This window comes from Chaetodon auriga, chromosome 7 (genome assembly GCF_051107435.1).
Source record: "Chaetodon auriga isolate fChaAug3 chromosome 7, fChaAug3.hap1, whole genome shotgun sequence".
NCBI classification, from domain to species: Eukaryota; Metazoa; Chordata; class Actinopteri; order Chaetodontiformes; family Chaetodontidae; genus Chaetodon; species Chaetodon auriga.
Genome location: NC_135080.1, coordinates 11302501 through 11322707, shown reverse-complemented (window position 1 = coordinate 11322707; position 20207 = coordinate 11302501). Strand labels below are relative to the sequence as shown.

Sequence of the window (20207 nt, the reverse complement as noted above, 5' to 3'; positions counted from 1 at the left end):
CCATAGAGCACCATTCTTGTCCAAAAACTGTTAAAAACACAAATAGAGACCTCATAGCTGGTGTGAGGTACAAAGCCCCTCTGAGGTTTGACCATGTCTCTTTTGCTCACTCTCTTAGTGAAGGGTCTTCATGGCCACTTGCCAGTGCAATAACCATAGCCTGGAGAGAAGCAGCTGATGGGTTAGTGACAAACCTGCCTACACTCAAGAGACATAAAATGGAGACAGAAAGAAATAGCGTGTTGTTTGGCATCGTTTGCCCGTGGTGATGGATGTAATGTAGTAGGAGCAAGGATGCACTTTGAGCAGAGTAGCTGGCTGAAGGGCGCTCATCACACAATGGAAAACGATTCTCTCCCTTCGTCTCTATAGCCACAGGGTCCTCTTGAGTGCCACTCAGTCTGTGAGGTGTAATGCACGCTAAAAAATTGTCTGTCCTCTGACAGATGAGGGCCTTTTGTGTGTATGTGTGTGTGTGTGTGTGTGCTCACATGCATGTATAAATCCATCATATTGCAAGTCCATGGTGCATGTGTCCATTTGAGAGCATCCCTCTGACATTTAAACAGAAAGTACAGCCAGCATATCAAGAAACAGCTGCGCTTCTTCAAAGAGGGACAGAAGAAGAAGCATATATGAAGTATTGTAGCACAGAGTCATTATCATACATCCGTGGCTGCTCAGTTTTTCCTCTGTGGAAAGCTCAAAATGACAGTTTCTAGATGGCAGTGATGTACTGATGAAATATACAATAAACAAAACATCCAAGACAAGACAGAATATTGTTCAAGGTTTGTATTATCTGTTTCCAAGGCTAGGATCATCCTTCAAACATGTTATACACAGTCTACGCATATTAGACAACTACATAAACTTCAGGTTACACGTGTATAATAGACCGTCATTAGTATGTTTTATATTGTGTCTAGATAATTCTACTTCACAGAAACATGCAACATATTGACATGACAGGTAGTCAGTAATCAAACTACATACATACAACTCTCCAAGGTTTAGTAACACAAGCTGTCCGTCTATGCGCTTCCATCATAGGGAGAGGTCGTAACAACCACAAAGAGCTGTGCTGCTTAAAAAAAAAAAAAACAGGCTTCCATTCACCAGGTGTAAAAATGCTTTCTCCATTGACACTGTCTGAATCTGTGAGGACGTTATTCACCATTTAAATAATACAACAACTGCTTGACCTCAGATGAGTGGGCGACTCGAAACAATAGAAGCTATTTTCAGCTCTCGGTGACAGTCGTGTAATATGTCAGCTGCACGTGGAAACGTCTGTTAAAAACTGTCTGGTCATGGCAGGTAACGAGCAGCGCGGTGCAAGTTCATTTAAACCCGCAATGACATCTTTAATCACATATGTTTTCCAAGCGTCTATTGCGGCTCAAAACTAGTGGTAATTACTGGAGGATTTGCTGTCACCAGATCAATACTTCCAGTTTTCAAGACAGGACATGCACTTATGGGAATGCATTTGTGACTACAGATGGGTTTGACTCCATGCCTGCAAAATAGTAATTACCAGCATAGAGGAAGTCTTTTGTCACCATAAAGCGCTCCATCGCTGAAAAAAGACTGAACCGGTCTTTACTGAAGCGGGACTGTAATTCCAGTCAGTCCAATTAAATGACGCTAAAAACAAATGTTGCTTTTTTTTTTTTTCATGGGAGGCTGTTAACACCTATTTGTTTAGAAAAATACCTCGATAAACACGCAGATACTGAATTCTTATCCTGAGCGCCTCTTGTGAAATGATGTTTCCTGTCTCGTTTTGAAGCATTTTTGCAGTGACAGGAAAAAAAAATGTGCTGGTTGACTCTAGTTTTATCTGTGAAGACTCCCCAGGTCAGCCGCACAGAGGGTGTGAAACAGAGCTGAGCAGTCTTCGTCATGGACAAGAGGACCAATAACAGCACATGTAATTAGAAGGCTGTTTTAATGACCTCAGGCTGGAGGAGAGAACTTTGACTTATTGCTGTAGAATTGAGTGCTGGCACGCAGATGTGCTGTCAAAGTCTAAACAGCTGGACATTATTCTCATTGGACCCATATGATTTTTGTCTCTGTTCTGTTCTAGGTCGGCCATCCCAGCCTCCCTCCCTCTCCCTACAACCTTCCACCTTCCTAAATGAGCTTGAGTCCTCAGTCTCTCTCTCTGGTCAGAGGATGCTGACCCTCTCAGTGAGGCCTTGCACATCTGCATCCTCCCCACCCTCCTCATCATCAGAGGCCGGCGCAGGAGGCGGAGGCACAAGGTGAGCGGGGTAAGGCAGAGTATGTTCTCGGGCAAATGTTTGCCAGCGGCTGTCATCGCTCTCGTGGGTGATGTAGCGTCCGCCGAGCTTGGTCTCCAGCTCCCGCAGGTCCAGCCATGTCTGATAGTCCTGAAAAAAACGGGAATAGAGGGATGAAGTTTCAGTTTCAGGAGCCATGAAATTAGATCAAAGTTAAATGGGCTTTTATGTGTTTATAGCACATCATCCGGTAACCACTTTAGGTCGTGTGTGCGTCTGTCTGTCTGTGTGTGTGTGTGTGTGTGTGTGTGTGTGTGTGCGCGCCAGTAAGGACTTGAATGACCCAAGACTGGTCTGAGGAAATTAGACTTTCATCCAAGTTGGGGCTGCTGCAATGCTGGAGATTAATTAACGGATGTTCTTGCAATGAAGACAACAACAGCAGCAAAAGAGGACTGCTTTAAACCCGCAGTGGTTTTTTGACTGAGCAGTCAATGAAAACATCATTTTTACAGCTAATCTGTCCTCTTTCTTCTGCAGTAAATTTCCAAAATATCAGCCTTGAGCTGCCGTCTCACCATGAGCACAAAGTCCTTGTGTTTGTTTTCTGTAATGGCTATAGATTTTATTGAGGGATTTGCAGAAGTAAAAAAAAAAAAAAAAAGTTAAGTTACTGGTAGTCACCGTATGTTAAAAATATGCCTTGAATTGGGGGATTAATAATAAACTTTAGTTATAACAACGATAAAGTTTTTTTGTATAGCACCTTTCATGAAAGAAATACAACTCAAAGGGCTTTACAGCAAAGAAATTCCATTCACCAAGTGCTTCACATGAATAAAAGAAGACAGAATGAACAAAACCCCCTAAAAATGAATGTTCTAGAAGTGTGATAAAATACCAAAGTGTCAGACTTTACACTTTTTTCATAAATTCGTATTAAACCGTGTGCATACGTGTCGTCTCTGCGTGCTACCTGTAAGTATACGTGGCTGAGACTCTTGTCCACACTGTAGCGTTTCCTCATCTTAACTTGCAGCAGGTTGTTGATCAAGTCGATTGCTGGGAGCACAAAAATATACAGAAAGGTCAATTAAAAGAACTGACTGGTTACAATAAAATGGAAATCTGTAGGTGGCTTATCAAGGGCATTATTGCAAAGTGGATTGTCAAATATACACACTCAGTTGCCAGTTTATTAGGTACACCAAGCTAAACGTAATGAAGTTTCAGTTTCTGTTTAGAGAGGCGTTGATTCAACCTGTTAGTCTACTGTCAGTGATATAAATGGAGTGGGTGAAACAACTGAAACACCTCTCTGCATAATGCAATACAGTTTGATATTATCACAAAGCATATCCTCTGAAAGGATCACAAAGTTGACTCAGCACTTTAAAACAGTTTCAACCCAAAGTGAGCATTAAAACCTTCATGAAGTGAGGATTAATTGCAGGACTGCATTAGCTTTAGCCAGCTGCACTTAATAAAGTGGTCCTGTATTTCCATTCCCATCGGTAGGTGTGTCTAACAATAACACTCTGCTCTGTGTTTACCATCATTGGAGATCTGTTTCCAGGGGTTGGGAGGGTACATGAAGGCTGCGTTGTGGATCTGGTCGTTGATATCTTCGTCCTCGTTAAACGGGAATGTCCCACTCAGACTGACGTACATAATGACACCGACCGACCACATGTCCAGTGAGCGGTTGTAGCCCTGGTTCAGCAGAACCTCTGGGGCCAAGTAGGCGGGGGTGCCGACCACCGAGCGACGGAAAGATTTCTCACCGATGATCCGGGCAAAACCAAAGTCACACAGCTTGACCTGAGAGATGGAAACAATGAGGAGCAGTAGGTGGGGAGTCAAGTTGTCATTTGGGACAAGGCTAGATGAAAACCCAGTATCTGGCCAGTGTGCTCCGAAGACGCACACCACTGTTCAGAAGAGTGAAGTCACCTTTACAAGGGAAACAAAACACTGTACAATGTTTTCACCAGACCAAGGGCAGAAAGAGGCAAATTACCTCTGAGCAGCAGTTGAAAGAGAACATAAAAAAAATCACCAGTCATTGGTTAAAGAAACTGGATGCTTAGTATCAAAATCAGTGCACATTTAAATAGGAACCGCTTCCTGTTTCAGCATGAAGTGCACAATGATTACTAATAAACAGGTTTTATGTATATTAATTATCTGTTATTGAAGAAAGCATCAATATTTCAGGTGATTCAAATTTTTTTTTAATGATTTTAATTGACAACCATTTGCGCTTGTTTGTTTGGAAAGAGCAACGGGCAATGGGGAAACTCCAACTTCATCACTCGATCAGTAAGAGACAGACTTTAGACTTAAGCATTTTTGGGCCGGCCCCACTTTCCTGTGGTCCAGACAACAGAAAGAGGAAGTGGTGGAACGAGGCATTTGAGAATAGTAAATAGAGTTGAGGAAACATCCGAGCAACTGCACTTGCACTTGCTTTGATGGATTCGAGTGAGAAAACAATAACTGCCGCATATGAGAATGGGTTTCAGTGTGAGTGTGTGTGTGTGTTTGTTTGCGTATGTGTATACCTGGGGGAAGGGATCAGCAGAGGCAAGCAGCACGTTTTCAGGTTTCAGATCGCAGTGAACGATGTTCTTGAAGTGCAGATGTCTCAGCGCTGCAAGAATCTGCAAATACATACACACAGATGCATGCACATGCATACCCACAACCCCCACACAGGATATGAATTAATTTAACGTAAGTACAAAAACACAGACACTTTCAAATTGTAGTCATGACGCATTAAATATGTGTCATCGCAACCAAATCGGCAGACCACAAAAAAAAAGTGCTCCGAGAAACTTCAGGCAAAACTTCATGACGTCATTGAGAGTATTATGTAACATGCAACAACAGCAACACTTTCCATGTCTTTGCATAACTTATACACACTACAAATCCCTTCTTTGCTGGGCCGCATACACACCTGTGTGATGAGGAACTTAGTGAGCCTCTCAGGCAGTCTGCCTTTCTCACTGGAGAGGATCATCTCCAGCATGTCACCATGTAGCTTCTCCATCACCACAAACACTTTCTCGGGGGTCTCAAACATACACTCCAGGTTCACAATGCCGAGGTGGCGTAAACTCTGAGCGAGGGATCCGAGAGGGGGGGGGGGGAGAGAAGGAGGAGAAATGGTATTATATGGGAAATATTTGAAAAAGAGTGGGAGGATGAAATAGCGAGTAAAAGAGGAAGGAGTGGTTAAATTTAACAGGAAGAAAATGAGGTGCGTGGGAGAAGACGAAAGACAGAGACAGAAAGTATCAGCAACAGACAGAAAACCACAGGAGAGGAATATGAACAACGATGTGACAGCAAGGAGAACAGAAAATTGATTATGACGTAGTAAAACCCAAAATGCTAGAAAATGTCCCCCAGAAGGAATTTTCATTTATATGACTCAGAGGGGTATCATTTTTAAAACATATTCCCTTGAAACCTGCAGAATATGAATGAGCCTTTTTTGTCTGACAGGTCAAGTGAGTGACTATAGAGCTGATGGGGAAGTTCAATCGGGGAGTCAGAAACACGCTAAGACAGCAAATAGAGAGGCTAATGCACTCCTGTCTCCATCTGCTGGTGAGCAGTTTACTGTACATTTAAAGCAAGACACTGCAGGTGAATGGGGTGGAAACGTTAACTAATAGATGTCACCACCAAACCCAGTGAAGTGCAGTAGAGCAGTGTTGAATTTACTGCATTTTCATGTATCTGCCAATTTAACACCAATATCAAGTATACAGCAAAGCACCTGATACTGTGTCAGCACTACTATGTACATACAAATGATATCCATTAACAACTGAAACACACAGTGTGTCTGTGTGTGTGTGTTTACCTGCAGTATGGCCACCTCATTCCTCAGCTGGCTCTCCTGCTTGGTGGGAAAGCGAAGCTTGTCAATGACTTTGACAGCGACGTCCCTCCCAGTCTTCCTGTGCTTTCCTGATGAAGAGATGGAGTGTTAGTGACAGATGTGGTTGTGAACTTAACCTCACGTGCCTGTGGACATACACTGGGCCCTGTTATCCAGAGATTGTAATGCACGTAACCAACATTACCTTCACATAAGCATCACTGGAGATGGATCTACGTACCTCCATACACTACTCCAAACTGCCCAGATCCCAGCACTTCATCAGCAAAAATCTGGTACACTGTACCAATATCCTGTAGGAGAGCAATATTTCATACATTTAGAATCATCCTCAATGTCTAGTTCATTTAAAGATTGTAGGAAATTGTTAAAATTGACAAAAAGTCATACCACATTCTCCTGTATTTGACTGTTTGACACCGATATGCTGATTGAGGCTTGTCCTGAAAATGTAGCACCAGGAATAACGTACAGGTTAGGCAGTGCTGTGAGTGATTTAATAAGCAAATAAGCATTACTGGAAAAAAAGTGGTTTTGATAGAGTTAAACTAGGAGCATACTTTTCCAGTTTGTCAGCCAGAGTTGGCAAGTTGTTTAATTCACATTGGGTCCATTGTTACTTGAACACCTAGTTGGTTGTTTTTTTCATTTTTGGCAAATTAAACTGACGTGTCCATCCATGAATCTCAGGCTGCAATGTGCTAATTAGTAAATACAGTAAAGCACCCTCTGCATTTGGCTGCTCTAGACTTACTGTGAGTGGTGTTTCCTGCAGCTGGTGGTGCGTCCTGAAAGATGACCGGCATGAGGGCCTGCCGAATGGCGCTCTCCCATGCCTTGGCCACCTCGCGGCCAATGCCGCTGTTGGGAGCTACTTGGCTGGGTGAAGGAGGGGTGGGGGGGAGAGTCTGGGGGTTGCTGGGGGACATAGAGGGGAGGGTGTTGGGGTCTTCCCCAACAAAGTAGCACATAGTGCCAGTGATGAGCTCGAAGCAGTGAGGATTTGTGCCTGGGGGGACAAGATTGAAGTTTCCAGCAGGACGCACCTCCAGGATCTCAGACAGAGGGATCTCCTGCAAGAGGATGAACCAGTGATGCAGCAATAAAAAAAGGTTGCACACTTCAAATAAATAAGATGAGACTGTAGATTTTCTCAGAGTATTTACCTTGTAGTATTTGTTGGAGGTGTTGTTCTGGAAAAGGATGATGCACTTACAGTCCAGGCGCCAGTAGTGCCTCTTTCTCTGTTGGGGGTTGGAGAATTGTGCGATGAGGAGGGGGGATGACGGTATGGCAGGACATTGAGGATTGGGATGGAGAGATGACAGAGAGTGAGGGATGGATGTTCGGGGATCAATATAAATGCATTTCAAGTTCGAAGTTGACGTCCTGAGGAAGAGATGACTGGCCACATGAGAAGAAGGATGAGCAGGAGCACAAGCTGCAGGACGAGAAGGAGGAAACGGAGAGAAAGGGACAAAAGTGACAGAAAGAAAAGGAAGGTGTTAGTGAAGCCAGGAAGGAAAAGCAAGCAAGAACAAGAGTAGAGAGGCAGAAAAGTCTCTTTGAGGTCAAATATAGTGAGTAAGTTAGGAGAACGAAAAGGCAGAAAATGGGCTTTTAGCTTGAATTCACCACACATCTGCTGAGTGCTGTTATGTTTTCAGGGAGAGTTAGCTTCATCATCAATCTTCAGCTGTTTTTTCCATCCACTCACATACACACACACACACACACACACACAAAATATAAAGGAAAGAGGACCCAATTTAGTGTCTAAAGGCAGAGACCAAATAAATAAGGCCGAAATTGTTGTGAGAGGAGCTGGTGGACAGAGAAGATAGGCCAATGATCAGAAGGTCCTTTCAATCACTGAGAGAGTGGAAAGTAAACGAAACAACCTCACAGAAATGAATCATAGAAAAGAAAGTGAATAAGGTGAGTTCATGCGCCTAGAATAAAGTGGCTTGAACCTGTATGTTCAGCTCTTTCAACAATGACAAATGCACTTTTCAGTAGAGCTGCAGACTGGTTTAGATACGATAAGAGAGGGCAGCTAGGGAATTACTGTGTGGGTAATGCTTTTACCAGTGTGTCCTTGTTGCTGTAGTGAACCATCCATCCTTCCTTGATAGCTGTGCTAGATCGACGGGTCGTCTGTCTCACCGACTGCACCACCCTCATTAGTGGGATGTAAACACTGGAAGAAGAAGGACAGAACTCCAGTGGTTGGTGGGCAAAATGGGTGATTGAGTTTCTGTTGTTTTCAAGCTCTACAATTTCCTCGTACCTCTGGTCGCCGCTGGTTCCGTCCTGGTTGTTGTCAGGAGAAAAGGACCCAGGGATGCTGCAGGCCTCGTCTGAGTCATCTATTGAAGACTTGTCCGAGGCATCATACTCAGTGCTGTAGTCCATGGGAACCTCCGGGTCTGCACTGGGACTCAACATGTCTGCGGCAAACGAGATGGAGAGAAGCAGTTGAGTGCAACTTGATAAAAGTGATTGTGTTTAAAATGGCATGCAAAACTACTACTGCTATGACTACTACTAAGACCACTATCAGAAGAGTACGGCTTTACATGCATCAATACGGATACCGATAATACTTACCGGAGTTACTTCTGTTGTCTGAGAAGATAAAAAAATTAATGAGTTTCAGTCTTGCTAGATAATATGTGTGGTTATTAAAGTAACCTAGTTCTGACAATGGACATGCAGATTAGAAGGTAATACTTTTATCAAATCCATGCAGGGTTAACAGAGAAAGCTTTTATCTTCCCTCACCTCCAATGGTCTCCCCGAGGCAGTCATTGGGAACCTTGTACACGCAGCGTTTATGGCAGTTGAACTTGCAGTCTGACAAGAACAAAACGCAATTCATTCTGATCGGATTACATGCGATCTGATTATATTTAGCTAACATTCTGCATCACACGGGCGTTCAGAGACGAGCCTGTCTCGTTGGCCTGTGCACTCACCTTTGCACTGAAGGCCCTGCCTGAACAGTCCTCGAAGAAGCCTCTTGCAGTACTGGCACACCGTCGGCCGTGTGTACGAGTGGACAGCGAACGTGTGGGGCACCTTCACCTTGCTCATCAGCATCTTATCCAAATGAACAGGTCGGCCTGTGTAGAAGCGCCGGGCTTCACTAGGGGTCCGTGGCTAGCAGGATAGACAGGAAACAAAGACTGTCAATGAAATTTAGAGCATGTGGTTAAAAGGAATTTTAAAAACACCATTATCTAACTTTGGCAACATGATCAATATCCTGAAATGTACAATAACTGAATTTTGGTCACTTGGGGGAAAGATCTATCTCTTTAGCTGCTAAACACTCCACTATGTTCACCGGCTAGTTGCTAGCGCTGTCTGTCTGCTGTTAAGTGCTGAGGAGCTAGTGTACAGTTTGTACAGTTTTTTCAATGAGAACATCTAATGCAGCTGAAAACAACACTATGAGAGCGATGAGTAAACCAGAACAATGAAGTTGTGGGACAAACAGCTAAATGGTGAACTGAAAAAATGTTTTCAAGTCGTTAATTTCATAAAAACAATAAAAATATTGATTATAGCAGCTTTAAGCTTATGTTTCCTCTCTAAGTACATCTACTCTTTTGCAATTATGGTAGAATAATAAGGGAAATCAATTAGAAATACCCTCTAAATCAGTGAATTAAAGTTCTTTTACAAAATGTGGGACACTAGTTTTAGACAAAGCTGTTTGGTGTGGTCATAAATGTTGCCCACTGGAAAGCCTCCTTCATGTTAACAGAGCTCTGTGTGCACAAATCCACCTGTAGGCCTACCATTTGCGTGTGTGAGCGGATGAGGCTGGTCTCCTCTGTGCAGGTGGAGACCGTCCCTACACTGTACACCGACTCAGTGGTGGAGAGACGCAGGGACTGGCTGCTGCTCAGCGACGTGGTGGACAGACGCCGTTTACGAGCTCCACTGCAGTTGTTTGGGATGCTGAATGCACAGCGCTTGTGGTAGTTTAGTCCACATCCTGCAGGGGGCGGCATGGGTCAAAGAACCGGGGAGCCGGCGATAAACAGAACAGGAGAGGAGAACAGATGGAGCTTATTTGATGAGTGCTGCAATCCAGTCCTCAGAGAAATTTGTGGACCACATCAAAGTGTCTTTTCTTATTCACGCTTCACCTCCCTATTTTCCTCACCGTCACACTTGAGCCCTTGTCTGACCAGTCCGAACAGCATCTCTCCACAGTGATCACAGAAGGCTGGGGCCCGGTATGAGTGCACATTGAGCGCATGGGGCCGAATCTGGAAATCTTCAAACGTGGCTGCCGCTTAAAGGGATAACAGGGTCACAGTGGGTGTCAAGATACAATCGCACTACTGTAAATGGGCAGCATAAAGAATGATAGATGGAAACAGGATGGAAAAAACAGATGAGTTTCCTCCTGGCAGGGAAGCATTACAGTTTAAAACAATGAGAGAACAGATTAGGCCAACATAAGATAGGTAATAGTAAAATAAGCAGATATGGATCAATTTCAAGAGTTGTGTGTCTGTGTGTATGAAAGGGAGATATAGCAGAGGAAAGAAGGAAGGTCATTTAGATTTGAATGTGGCTATCTTGTTGGCACAAGATAGCAAGAAGAGAAGAGAGCTGGTTACTTACCAGAGAGCACCACCTCCACCAGATCTCCCTCCTGAATGTCACTGGCACCTTTAACCAGCTGCAGGATGTTGTTGGTGGTCGTGTCATGCTTGAACAGCAAAATCTTGTCATAAATGCCGTAGAAGCCGCACTCTGGGAACTAGAACATACACAGAAAACAACATAGATATGTACGTTAGGAGGATGTAGAAAAGGCTGGATTTTCTTGAAAGACTTGTATGAAGGCCTGTCTGATGTTTCACTCAAATCAGCAGTTCACTGACAGAAAATGTTTCAGTTCAAATAAAACCAGGGGTGAATACAATTTTTTTTCCTGCTTGTTCTTCAATTTAAATCATGACTTGAAAGGTCACAAATTCAGTATAATTTAATCTTGTATCTAATTTTCTAGTTTTGTTTATAGTTTATAGTTTTGGGTAATATTTGCTTTGGAGTGTTTTTATATGAACAGTTTTGCTTGAAGAACTAAATATTAGACTAATATATAGTTGTTGTTTCTTTTTACATGTTTCATCTTTTTTCATGACATGAAAAAAAGCCTTAACATGTTGTGTTTTGAAGCAGTGTGGAGGAACATGCAAAATTTCTTAAAATTAAGTGACTCTTAATGTTTTTGGTTCTTAATTGATTGCTCATGAATGTTGAACATATTCTAAAAAAACAGCAAAATATTATATTAAAGTTGATCACTCTAAACTGACCTGCAAAGACAGAACTATACAGTAAATAATTCCCAGTACCTTCGACCTTGTCTTTGGTCACTGTGCTCCATGTACACCAACCAACCGTTTAGAAACTCAACAGCCTTCCTTATTGCACATATTGCACATTTATGCTGTAAACATTTGCACATTCCTTGGTGAATAATCTGCATTTTCCAGCCTCTTTTAAACACTCTACAGCACTTTTGTTTAAATGCTTTGCATAGTTTTGTTTTGCATATTTCTACTACAGAACGTTTTCTCTTACTGTGTTTATTGTTATGTGGTCTTCCAAAGCAAATTCCTTCTGTGTGAAAACCTACTTTGCAATAAACCAGAATCTGATTACAATAAGGCAGGAGAAACTACTTATTACATTCAGTCCATACCAGAGGTGTAGCATCCTCAATGGACCCCTCCCTGCATCATTCACTCTAGTATCTTCATGGGCCCTCTACACTCAGCCACCTCTTTCCCTCAGTCGTATTCCCTCGATCCATACTACACTCAGAACTACATCAAACATCCTAAGCAGTCACTACTCCGCTGTTTTCATTAACAATAAACACATCTGCATTTGGAAACATAGTGCAGTCCTGTGAATAGTTCATGAAGGAATGACACTGGAATGTATGTGTTTTCTCCCAGCACGTCAATCACAGCAGATTGGTCAGTGGCCCTACGCTCGGAACTATGAAGCTGTAGGTAACCCCCCCCCTCCCCTTAATGTATGTTACAAATGTACTTAACTCAAGCCCTGATCTTTACCTAAACATAACCAAGTAGTTCATTGCCTGAACCTAACCAAATTATGACCCTTTCACATTAACCACGTTTATTGTTCTCAGCAAGCTTAATTTGGAATGGCTAACCGGACGTTGCTAACCAGATGGTGCATATTTATTATTGCTAGCTTGACCACGGAGCTCTGCGCATAAAAAAAAAAAAAAACAACTAGAGAGAGAAGCATAGCATTGAAACATAAGGCCACTGAACAAGCTATTTGACAAATGAGAAGAGTTGGTTCTCAAGCATATGACATTACTGCATGTCTTGAACTAATTCTGTCATGCCCTGCTATGTAAAGCCCCTGGAATATACAGCAGCCAACACACGCACACACACACAACTGTAACCACTGATATACAAGACACGCTGGCTGAATTCCACAAATCAAGCAACTCGGTCGATGTGGAAAGCAAGACAAAGGAGAAACTTTATCCTATCTATACACAGGCCACACACACACAAACACACGGGTGTTTCCATGTAGCTCTTCCAGAGATATGAGAGATGAGTGTGTCAGTCAGAAGTCAGCAGAGCAAAGGAGGCTGTCATAGGGAAACCCTGCTCTCCTGAATAGTTAATACTGCCTGGTTCACTTCAGTGGCCACACCACACAGGACACCACAGGTACACATATACACATGGAAACAGAGAGAGTACACACACACACAGTCCTCCACGTCTTTCTTGTTGTTGTTTTTCCCATGTTGGAGTCAAGATTCACCATCTGGCCGGGTGCTAACAGTTTACAGGAAGGAGAACCCGGGTCTCCACCTTGGAACGACACAATGACACACATACACCTCCTCCTCACTTACCAACAGACACACCCTCCTTACAAACAGAAACACACAACCGCTCTTCCCCCGTTTCCCTTCTTTTCTCCTAAACACACACACAGTCTCCCCCTCAGTTTCCCAGCAGGCACTCCACATCACCACATCTGAAGTCCAGGCCTGGCTTGTACTGCTGCCAAGCTACACAACGAGTCCACCACGCCCCAGCAGTGGGCTACTGCTACTGACCACGCAGTCAACAATGAGGCACAAACAGCACACAGTGGCCTTTTTTTCTGAAGATCCTTAACCTATTTCACTAACATTTCATCCATAAAGCAAATCACAGGCCAAAAAAGATGATAACAGGGAGGTGGAGTACACGCCCTGCAGTGGGGTGTGGAAGATCAAATCATTATAGTTTAAACATTTAAATAATGCCTCTATTTGTTTATCACACCTATCATGCAAAGTTGGTTCACAAACTCATCAAAAGAAAACACAGAAGCAAGATCATACGACACAGTGAAGCAGCAGGCTGAGAATTGAGGGATGAATTAAAATATAATTTAGAGGAAAAATAGTAGAACTTTCTTCCTACATTACAGTTTTAACTGATGCCACAGTGAATGTTGCAGCTACTAAGCAGAAATTAAACATGGAAAAACTGCTTTTTTGGGCACTTGAAGGCAGCAGAAACCAGCTATAAACATAAGCCTGACACATTCTCTTGATACCAAACTGAATTAAACTTTGACTTAAGGTACCTGACGTTTGGTGGTATTAATCATCAGAACTGAACATAATGTATGTTGAGCATTATACTATTGTACAATAATAAGCTGAAAAACATCATAAAGCTCAGTGAAACTGAAGGAAACTGCAGGCTTGATGATAATCCCCTGTGATCAGTGCTAATGCTAATTAGTAGTAGAAGAAGTTAGTGTTACTATTGAATATTGATTGTACTTGCTTTAAGCAAATCATGTAAAGGTTTCGCTCACCAAAGTGACATCTACAGTAGTAGTGGTATCTAGCTGCGTACGTAGTTTTAGTTTTATTTGCCCAGGTTATGACGTATGCAGTGCTGAAATTTCTATGATGAGCTATACTCTGAAAAGGTGGGTTTTCAGCCTGCAGTGGAAGATTGCGAGTTCAGGAGTTCGTTCCACCACTGTGGGGACAAGAGCCTTGACCAAAAGTGACCACAAGGTCCGTGGAGGGACAGAGTGACCAATCCTTCCGAGGCAACAGAGCACTGTGGTCACCCTGGAGTGCAGAGTTTGACCAGGGCTGGGTGAAAGGAATTTCATTTCACTCAGCCAACTCGTGGAATGGATGTGAATGTCAATGTAAAGCATTACTGTTTGACGTCAAGGCTTGGACCTCGTCACTCCCCACAAGGAAGCACCAAATTCAGCACAGCAGAGAGCGGGGACTTAATACATCTGAACTTCGCTTCATTAGTGGTGATCACATAATTTAAAAAATCCAGCAGCAACACTCCTTTCCAAAATCCCTCTGAATAAGCCATAAAACACTCTGTCAACAGTTTCCATAGGGACTGTTTCAGTGGAAGTAGTTCCAGTGCAAACAATTGAGCGAGGCTAGAGGATTATCCAGAGTAACAGGGACACTGTTTCTAGGAAGAGATGCTGCTGATGAATTTTTGCAATGTTTTAGTGTTGTGAGCAACACAAATGAAATTCTATCTCCACTGTACTGGGTGGAGGCGGAGATGGATATCTCATGAGGTAGCCAGATAAAACCAAAACTATCTGCATGTCTAGATACCACTAGCAGCGGGCGGTAAGTGAGAAAATATGTGGCTTTCTGTTTTTTGGGGTTTTTCTTTTTTGTAATTTAGGTGATCAGACTCTTTAACCCCAGCAGACGCCTACATAAATGTTTCTGGTTTTGGGTGGATTAGACCAGTGGTTCCCACTCTTTTTCTTCAGGGACCCCTTTTCTATCATAGAGTAACCTGATGACCCCTGAAGTGACATGCTTCATGGCTATTTCATATTATATTCAATGCATAACAGTAAACCTACAGACCAGCTAATAAACTGTACAATTAACCTAAATAGTGAACACAATAACTCCAGTAAGTTTGTGTAAAATGAGCCATTTGGATGAGCAGATTATATCATGTGAATGTTGCATCAGAGGTGAGAATTTTTTCTACTTTTTTTTTTATCACACCACTCTGTTTGTGATAGGTATTTTTTAACAATCATACATACTTAATAGGCTTCCTTTTTTTGACAAATGAGTGTTTTCTACTACCTGACACTTGTCCATTGTTCTAATAGCTCTTTGGATGTTTTACCTGTGTAAAGGATGAGGCTGTTTTGCAGAGACAAAAGGCTCTGTGGACACAGTTTTCTTTGCAGAGATATAGGCCCACTGCATACCTTTTAAAAAATGTTTTCTTACACTGTTTAAAATGTAGAAGGCCTTGCGACCCCCCTTGAAGATTTGGCAATCCCTAGTGGAGCTCGGGACCTTCAAGTTGAGAACCAGTGAATTAGATGATAGAGATACTAATAAGTTGAGGCTCCAAACTTTCCCATGTCCAGACTTAAAAACCCACATGTTCTCTGACAGGACTGAATCATGTAATAACTGCATGCATCAGTACCCGGGATTGCCACAAATAAGGCCAACTGCTGCCACTTGTAATTGCAAACACCCACAAAACCCAGATCAGAGGAGACTCCCAGCTCTGCCCAAATCCACAGACAACCCTCAGCCTAAGTCATTTGTAAGCCCCATGGCGCTGTTTGATGCCAGCCTCTCTGCCATTAGCCCCACACTGTTACTGTTGCTGCTCACTTCTTTCCTGAGCAACTCGAGACATATGGCAAGTCATATTATCCTGCGTCTACTGTCCAAAACATACACAATGCAGTGACCACAACTGCAGTTGCCACGTCTGTGCAGACCACAAGTCTTTACAGCTCTACTGAAAAGCACAATATCTCTACTCCCCAAAACCACAGTTACCTCAGAGAAAATGACCATTTTCTTCTTGTCTACTCTCACTGTTCCAGTTTTCAGTAAAAGTACAGGGTGGGAGAAGCACAGAAAGCCACACATTATTTCTGTCTGTATGAAAAATTACATTATTTGTCTTGTAATTACATAATAATCTCGACATGTTTGTGCTCTGTGTATCTATAAGGATAGAGGTTGGGAGTATTGTTGGGTGTCTGCAGACAAAGACCTGGCTGTATTATCATACATGCTGTAGTATACTGATGTGTGGTTTGCCTGGAGACAGGGCTGTGTCTCAGGCTGGTTTCTTTTTGTTACCAGGGATCAGGTTGCCCTGCGTTGCTTGCACTATTCCTGCAACTCTCCGGGCCAATGAAGCCATTATGAGCGAAATGAATTATGGACTAGGCTTTCTTTACCACAACCCGTCCCTCTTTTTCTCCCATCACTCTGAATTTCCTCCTGAGTGCCTTGTTTATCAACCTCTCCGTACTTCTTGTTCTGGGCTATCAAGCATTTTTTCTGACTCTGTCTACTTCTCCATTTAGATATCAATGTCTTTTTTACAAACAATACATGTTTCATGAGCCTCTCTGAAAAAACAACATACAATGGCATGAGAAAGGTTGGACATCCCTGGTCAAAATACCTGCTGCTGTGAATAGTTAAGTGAGTAGAAGATTTTAAGCAAGGGTACTACATTATTTTTGTTTGGTACCATTCTAGAGTGAAAAAACCTCACAGTCCCGTGACCTAAACATCATTGAAACCCTCTGGATAGACCTCAAAAGAGCAGTGCAAGCAAGACGGCCCAAGAATCTCACCACACTAGAAGCCTTTTGCAGGAAGAATTGGTGAAAATCCCCTAAACAAGAACTGAAAGACTCTTAGCTGCCTACAAACAGCCTTTAGAAGCTGTGTACTTGCCAAAGGTGATGTTGCTAAGTACTGACCATGAAGGGTACCCAAACTTTTGCTTTGGGACCTTTTCCTTCTTCGTTATTTTAAAACTGGAAAAGAAGGAAATAAAAAAGTAATCATGATTATAATATTAAACAAATGTGTCATCTTCAACTTCGTGCTGTTTGGAAATCAGGTCATCTGATTTTTGAAATCAAAAATTTTGTCTGGGGGTGGCCAAACTTTCCCATGCCACTGTACAGAAGTTCTGCAAAGTTGTCTAAACAGAGAAAAGGATGGACAGGGAAAAGCAATCTGTCATCTTTTCTGAGCTGTAAAAGCCACTAACGTTGTCTTCAATGTGGCCCACTCGCTCTCTCGCAGGCTGATGATACTGTTGGCCAGCAGTGCTCATTCTTGTCGATGGCTTGACTAACCTACTTTCTTCAAAGGTCCGGTGGTGTATTTCGTTCAGAACGTGATGAAATCATTTTCCTTGGAAACATGTTTCTCACGAGTTGGTTGACCAAAGCAGAGTCACTAGGCCAGCAAACATTGGAATTACTTTAAAGAATAACAAAGTGGACTCCTATAGGATGTCCACATGTTTCAATGGATAATTAAAGTAATCGTTTTCCACAATTTCTTGACATTTTATCTTTATAGTGAACTTTTTGATGGACTATATATGCAGGAAAGGATGTGGAATTTGCTACCAAATGCATGTTATTGGGATGAGTAATGTCAATATCCAGATTACTCAATCAGGCATTATAAAAACACACACACACACACACACACACACACACACACACACACACACACACACACACAAAAGGATCAGAACACTCGAAAACAAAACAAGTGATATCACTCTGTGTGTACACTACACACACAAAAACATCTTTCTCATCATATCAGTGTGATGTCATGGAACAAGCCTTTTGTAAGTGAAATTTGAGCTCAAAAGCATTGTATTCAAACACAGACACACACATACACTGCTGTCATTTCCTCTCCTCCGTGCGTGTTTTCTGTTGGTCTTGCCGACCACCTCAGCCCCCCGGTCAGAATGTGCGATGCAGGTCACAAACACAGCCAGTGATTTAGATGTCAGAAGAGCAACAAGTGCGGGCAAACTGAAACCCATGCTATATGAAACAATGACCTAATTCTTTCTTCCTCTTCTAGTTTGCTTTACATTCGTGCTGCTACACGCACAGTACAGAAGCATTACATTAACTTCTTGTAATGATAAAGTGTTCTGACGACGTATTCTAAGACAATCAAGACAAAACGTAAGAGATTTAACTGAAAGGACATGCAAGAAAAGGCACAGCAGCAGGGGCATGCAGAGTTCCTCTCAACACTTCAGCAACAGGTTAGCATGACCTCATCAAAGCGTTGATGCTTACACGCAAGCACCAGCCGATGTCCAGTCGAGTCTGTTTCATGTAAGCCCTCAGGGCTTGTCAAACGGTAGTAGCTTCTAAATATAGACCCTCTTTATATAAAGACGCCGCATGTGTGAAGAACACAAAGACTTTTACGTCCTGCTGAGAAAGTCGCTTGCTTCTGCTTTTCATCCTCCCCATCACTTCCCCTCCAGCAGCTCAGCATGAGCCACCTTTCGGCCATCAAGCCACACAAACACGCCAGCACGCACCCTAAGGCACACACACACACTCATGCACTCACACATAATCAGATTAATGCAACAGCTTGAGTGTCATCTAACCAAAGCTCTGCAGTTTATAGGCATGTGGCAGACATAGGTGGTTACTCATCAACGAAGCAGCCGAGATCAAGCCTGTTTTTCCTTCAAAGACTAACTGATGAAATTATTTTTAGAAAAATGGATTTGTGCAACCTTACGGTTGCTTTCTGCTTCATATCCCCCTTATTTTTACTTCATCGTAAGAATGCAAAATGGCTCAAATTTTAGAAACTTAAACAACCTTCAACACTGTGAACTTGCATCAGCAGCACGATACTCGGGATATGTCTCTACCAACTACTTCGTCAGCTGTTAGGGGTTGTTGCTGGTGGTTGACATGTTTTTGCCCACATTAAGGGAAACTCCACAAGGTGCATGACCTAACAAAATAAGGACTTTTGTGGCTGCCTTGGGCCAAGAGGCCTCTGCTCCACTGTTAAATTGTTTGAGTTCTGTATCAGTACCATTCTATACACCATATACCATGACTTTTACTTATTCCAGTAGCATTAGAAGCAGTAATCTTTTGTAGTTTTGTGATTCGCATTAGCAGTATCATGAGCATTCATGTTATCCATTACCTTCGCCACACAGGAAACTGCAACCTTGAGCATGCGATTCTTAGCTCTTCAAAGGTGTGAAGTATAAACATAAAATGTGTGTCTGAGGAGGAAGAGTGATGGCACGATAATTATAAGGTAGTTACCACAGCTGCAGTAAAAACACACACACACACGTTGATGATGAAAACATAAAATATAACGTCAAAGAAAAAAACTGTTGAGATAATGCCATTAATGAAGGATATTTCCACATATCAGCCCCTTCATCAAGACTTAAAAGTGACCCCAAAAGAATAGCTGAGCTGCCACATTCTGGGAAAACTGACTAAACTGTCACTTTCATGTACCTGGACAAAGTAGTAGCTGAAACAGAAATGGAATGAACTGTTCTTTGCTTTAATAGTGCAGTGAAGAGCAGCTGGGGGCCTGAGTTGTCGCAGGGTGACAGGAGCTGGATTTGTGTTTACACAGTGAAGTACATTACAGAAACACTGCGGCTCTGCAGAATCAATCAGGCCGAGCTCCAGCAACGACAACGCGTGATCAACAACTGAGAATCGGGACGGATAAAACACAAAACGTGCCGTGCGCGACGCTGAGCTCTGTAAACAGTGTGACCTCCATAGCCCTACATGGTGCTCCACGCTGATGAGTTTCTGCAACAGAAGCTGGTTCTCACAACAGGAACCTGATCCAGCCATTTTATGGTCAAGAGGAAACACGCTGCGTCCCTTCAAACAACAGACATTGTTTAAACATCCACGTCTTACTGTGTAACAGATCGTACAGCCTCTTGAACACGTGTGTGCATGCAGACACATTCTGGAGGATCGTGATGGAGGGCTGCGGTGCGCTGTGCTGTGTGTGGCCATTTAAACGTTTCTATTTGCATAAACCATCCTTACACAAATTGCTGGACCACAACTCCCCCTGTCCTTGTTAACATGTC

General features: G+C 42.7%; 1 protein-coding gene across 3 annotated transcripts in view; it reads right to left on the bottom strand.

Moving 5' to 3' along the window:
- Positions 1-780: 780 nt before the first annotated feature.
- Positions 781-20207, bottom strand: part of prkd2 (protein kinase D2) — a 34099-nt gene continuing 14672 nt past the window's right edge. The window contains exons 2-19 of one of the 3 annotated variants that reach the window (XM_076735633.1): positions 10816-10954; positions 10349-10480; positions 9978-10177; positions 9150-9333; positions 8956-9027; positions 8782-8799; positions 8462-8621; positions 8260-8371; positions 7338-7415; positions 6926-7244; positions 6562-6614; positions 6392-6464; positions 6133-6239; positions 5218-5379; positions 4817-4915; positions 3806-4073; positions 3229-3314; positions 781-2402 (exon numbers count right to left, since the gene is read on the bottom strand). In XM_076735633.1, coding sequence (XP_076591748.1) covers positions 2178-2402; positions 3229-3314; positions 3806-4073; positions 4817-4915; positions 5218-5379; positions 6133-6239; positions 6392-6464; positions 6562-6614; positions 6926-7244; positions 7338-7415; positions 8260-8371; positions 8462-8621; positions 8782-8799; positions 8956-9027; positions 9150-9333; positions 9978-10177; positions 10349-10480; positions 10816-10954 — 2487 coding nt within the window. In that variant the 3' untranslated portion in view covers positions 781-2177. Of the gene's footprint in view, positions 2403-3228; positions 3315-3805; positions 4074-4816; positions 4916-5217; positions 5380-6132; positions 6240-6391; positions 6465-6561; positions 6615-6925; positions 7245-7337; positions 7416-8259; positions 8622-8781; positions 8800-8955; positions 9028-9149; positions 9334-9977; positions 10178-10348; positions 10481-10815; positions 10955-20207 lie in introns of all 3 variants that reach the window. The other 2 variants (XM_076735634.1, XM_076735632.1) reach the window with 2 other exon arrangements.